We start from the raw sequence: 4,223 nt of genomic DNA, 5'->3' as shown, positions 1-4,223 counted from the left end.
TAAATTTACTGGGACTTTCACACAGAAGTCTGTGATAGTAAATTTACTGGGACTTTCACACAGTAATCTGTGATAGTAAATTTACTGGGACCTTCACACAGTACTATGTGATAGTAAATTTACTGGGACCTTCACACAGCAGTCTGTGATAGTAAATTTACTGGGATTTCACACAACAGTCTGTGATAGTAAATTTACTGGGATTTCACACAGTAGTCTCTGATAGTAAATTTGAACCCAAGCGGTATAATTGCCTGTGATATCAAGGGAATGAATTTGGTTGTCCGTGGGAACAGATTGAATCGAGATATCGATTCATTTTAGCTTTGTAAGACTATGGACATACCCCTCACGCTAAGGAAATCAGCTACTTATACCCCTTGAAGGAAAGTATCCTTATATATTAAGAGAAACTTGAAATCTAATGTTACTTTCATCAAATGTATAAATAGGTGATTTCCTTAAGATATCTGACAGTTGATGTCATATTGAGATATCAAAATCACCCTTGTCTGACGAGTAGCTGATTTTCTTAAGCGTGATATCCGAAAATTGATGTCATAGAATTGAGATATCAAAATTACTCCTTGAGATGAGTATAACTCGGAATTTTTTTTCCTTCGATGCACTCCGCTACTTCAGATTGTCAAAAGAAAGAATGTTACGGTGGGATTTTTTTCATCATAATTAATAGATAGGTGATATCACAAGGCACGATATGTAAAAAGTGATGACAAACTGAGATGTTAAAACTATTCCTCTTAGTGTGTATATAACCATGAATTCACTATTTCGTAAATGTAAACGCAGATTTTTTTCTTGACAACTATAGATTCAAATTGGATGTTAATTAATGGTTTTCTACTTAACGTATAACCTCATCATTTTAGATGTAGAATTTACTCCTCTTTAGGTATGTTACTCTGAATTGAATATTCCCATATAGCATGTATCCACCTACTTAAGGTTTCACACTCAGCTGGAAAGTTTATTCGTATTTTGCACTGCAAAGGTTAGGTAGTTCGGAATTTCATTTGAAGCAAATTCTGATACGAAAATAACTCTTCGCCATCTAAATAAACCTGATAGATAATCATATTAAAACTCAGGTACCTGTTTCTTGTAGCTGGCTTATCAGTGATTATAGCCTTTCTTCCTTGTAGTAGCTGGCTACTAGTAGCTTGGTTTTCTCACTATAAGTAGCTAATCAATAGAAGCTATTTTTCAGTCTCAAGTAGCTGGCTACTGGTAACCAACTTCTTTCTTTTATTGTAAACAGTTACAAGTTGCCAACATATCCCGGTTTAAGAGCCAGTTACAAATAGCTAACTTTACCAATTTTAGTGACTGTACCTTCGCGAAACGCTGGGCAGTCGCTGGCATCTGAATATGGCCTTTAAAAAAACGGACCCCACGTCCCACGACAGGCGTTGGCACGATAAAGAACCTTCACTGCTATGGCCCTGAGCGCTAAGCACTTTACTTGGAGCTGTGACGTATCAACTTAAGTAAAAACATTCTCGAATGGGGCGTAAAAAAATTCAAACAAACTTATTTGACCGGAAACTCGTAGAAACATCCGATTATCGAATATCAAAGCTGGTACTCGGTAATGTGAAAATATGATATTCATTTGAAATTTTTCATGTTGTAATAAAATATCAAACCTGTTGATTGTGATGTCTATTTTGTATTGCTTATGGGATTTATGAGATTGATCACTGTTCGTTATCTTCACCTTTCATAGGTTAGTTGAATATTCCTTTACGAAGTGTTTCATTAAAGAGTTCGTTATTTGTTTATATGTGTTGCATATAGGATCCGGGTTAGAATTGGTCGTCGTTCCCCTTGCTTGTCGTGAGAGGCAACTAAATGGGGCGGTCCTTCGGATGAGACCGCAAAAACCGAGGTCCCGTGTCACAGTAGGTGTGGCACAAGAAAGATCCCCACCCTGCTCAAAGGCCGTAAGTGCCTAGCATAAGCTTAAATTTTGCAGCCCTTCACCGGCAATAGTGAAGTCTCCATACGAGTAAAAAATTCTCGAGAGGGACGTTAAACAGTATTTAATCAATCAATCAAATACGTAATAATGACATTTAATCTTCATACTACATGCTCTAGACTATCAAGTATCATATCGTATTTTTAAAAATAACAAATGCCCAGACCAAAAAGTGGAAAAAGAAAAGTAACAGATGTTTGTAAGGGTACCTGTAAAGTGCGAAACGAAACGAAATCTACCGAAACGAAACGAAATCCATCGAAAAGAAACCTACCGAAACGAAACAGATTGTATAACCGATCTCTTTTAATCATAATAATTAAAAATGGTATCTTAGGCCCCTGTGAAAGTTACCACATATCAATAAAATTCGCCTCCCCTTTGATGTAGGCTTTTGGCTTGACTGATACAAAGTTTTAAAAGTTGGAAGGGGGTGAATAAGCACAAAGTACATATCCGAAGTTGATTAAATACCATGTGCAATTAGTTTCGGATCCATAAATTTCAGAACAAAGGGTTACAGTCTCAGAGGTTTGAGGAAACACACTAAACGAGGGGTGGGGTCGCCGGCGATGGATGCGCTTTTGGGCATGGTTACATTGTTTGAAGAAAATAGTGTCTGAGAAAGTTGAAAGCAGAGCTCTTAACCTCTTATTTTATCTCTAACTGCTGAGGTGGGAGTACTTTCAATAATAGGGAAAAAATGAATAGTATACCATATTATATGAATGCAATTCGGTAAGATATATATACATGTGTTGTTGTTGTCGGTTCCTTTTTATTTCCGTGCAGGATTACGGGTTATTTCCACACTAGTGGGCCCCCTTCCAGATATCTGGCTAGCTGCACGCATGTCAGATCTCACCTCATATCTCCATTTTTTCCGGTCTTGTGGGTCGGCAGTAGAGAGCTTCCATTCCCTACGATCTTTCTCCGTCAGCTTTCTCCATGATAGCATTGACCGACCAACTCTACGTCTCCCAGGAACTTGTAGGTTTAGAGCGTACTTGACTGCACTGCTGGATCTGACAACGTGGCCATACCAGCGGAGTCTCCTTTCCCTTAAGATGAGGTCGAGGTAATCGATGCCAAGCCGCCCCAGCAATTCAGTTGAACCTACAGTGGCCATATCTTCAGGCTTGATGTTACAGATCTGTCGTAGTAGGCGATGAAGATTTGGCTTGGTCAGTGCCCAGATCTCACTGGCATGGAGCATAGCGCTCCGTACGCAGGTGTTATACACTCGACCACGGGTCTTACACGACAGGTGGCGTGATGTCAGGACTGGTAGCAGCTCCTTGAACTTCTTCCAAGCGGTCTTCACACGCGTAGTGGTTGCAAGGTCACAGCCACCAGCTGCGAAAAGCATGTCTCCGAGGTAGCAGAAAGAGCCTACAACCTCCAACTTGTCCAGACCAACTTGGACATCGCTCTGCGGCCTGCCGTCAAGAGGGCGAGCCGTTCAACTGCATCTTGAACATCTAAAATCAGGGTCCACAGACAGGCACATGAGCCTACTGCATTTCTTGTGCACCCAGTGCTTGCAGCCATTGCAGAAAACACTATTGCTGCCTATACCTGTACGACAGACAGCACATGGGAAGCTGCCCGAGTCCTGAAGTAGGTCAACACCCGTACCACGGGTCATGATCTTGGTTTTGCCCGCATTCACTCTCAGTCCTTTCCTTTCCATAGCTTCTTTCCAAATCAGGAGCCGCTTGACACATTCATCCAACGAGTCAGTAATGATAACCAGGTCATCTGCATACAGATCCTCCAAGGGAACACTGGTGCGAAATTCGCGGGAAAGAGCCTCTAGTACGATGATGAAAAGCAGAGGGCTGAGTACTGACCCCTGATGGACTCCGACCTTCACAGCAAACTCCTCACTGTAGCCATCACCAAAACGAACACAGCCACGAGCATTGGCATACATCCCCTGCACTAGACGCACAATCCACATGTATTACTAAAAATTATTATTGATATGTAGTAAGTCTAAAGATAACTCTATACATTTGGGGTGTTGCTAAGACGGGGAATTGCAAACGGGACGGAAAACGGAATTTTTTAATGCAATAATATCAGGAGGCGGTCAGCATTTTGTAAAATCAAAAGGCTTATGAACAAGGGAAATGGAAACTATAAAGAGAAGTGGAGGACATACTCAGAATCCACCGTTTGATATATTTATGCCCAAAGGCGGGTCCAACGCCGGCGA

General features: G+C 40.9%; 1 protein-coding gene across 1 annotated transcript; it reads right to left on the bottom strand.

Moving 5' to 3' along the window:
- Window positions 1-2,780: 2,780 nt before the first annotated feature.
- LOC125664425 (uncharacterized) lies at window positions 2,781-3,965 on the bottom strand. Its single transcript, XM_048897196.2, has 2 exons — window positions 3,581-3,965; window positions 2,781-3,358 (listed from the first exon to the last, which is right to left on the bottom strand). Exons 1-2 carry the CDS (start codon window positions 3,963-3,965, stop codon window positions 2,781-2,783), a joined length of 963 nt encoding a protein of 320 aa, XP_048753153.2.
- Window positions 3,966-4,223: the final 258 nt, after the last annotated feature.

The sequence above is a fragment of the Ostrea edulis genome, chromosome 1 (assembly GCF_947568905.1).
Source record: "Ostrea edulis chromosome 1, xbOstEdul1.1, whole genome shotgun sequence".
Classification (NCBI taxonomy): domain Eukaryota; kingdom Metazoa; phylum Mollusca; class Bivalvia; order Ostreida; family Ostreidae; genus Ostrea; species Ostrea edulis.
This window is presented reverse-complemented; position numbering and strand designations above follow the sequence as displayed.

Bases quoted from the DNA above. Each gene is read 5' to 3' on its own strand.
- LOC125664425 (XM_048897196.2), bottom strand. From the start codon at position 3,965: ATGTGGATTGTGCGTCTAGTGCAGGGGATGTATGCCAATGCTCGTGGC. The intron at 3,359-3,580 runs GTATAGGCAGCA...TGCTTTTCGCAG, and splicing joins ATGTGCTGTCTGTCGTACAG to CTGGTGGCTGTGACCTTGCA.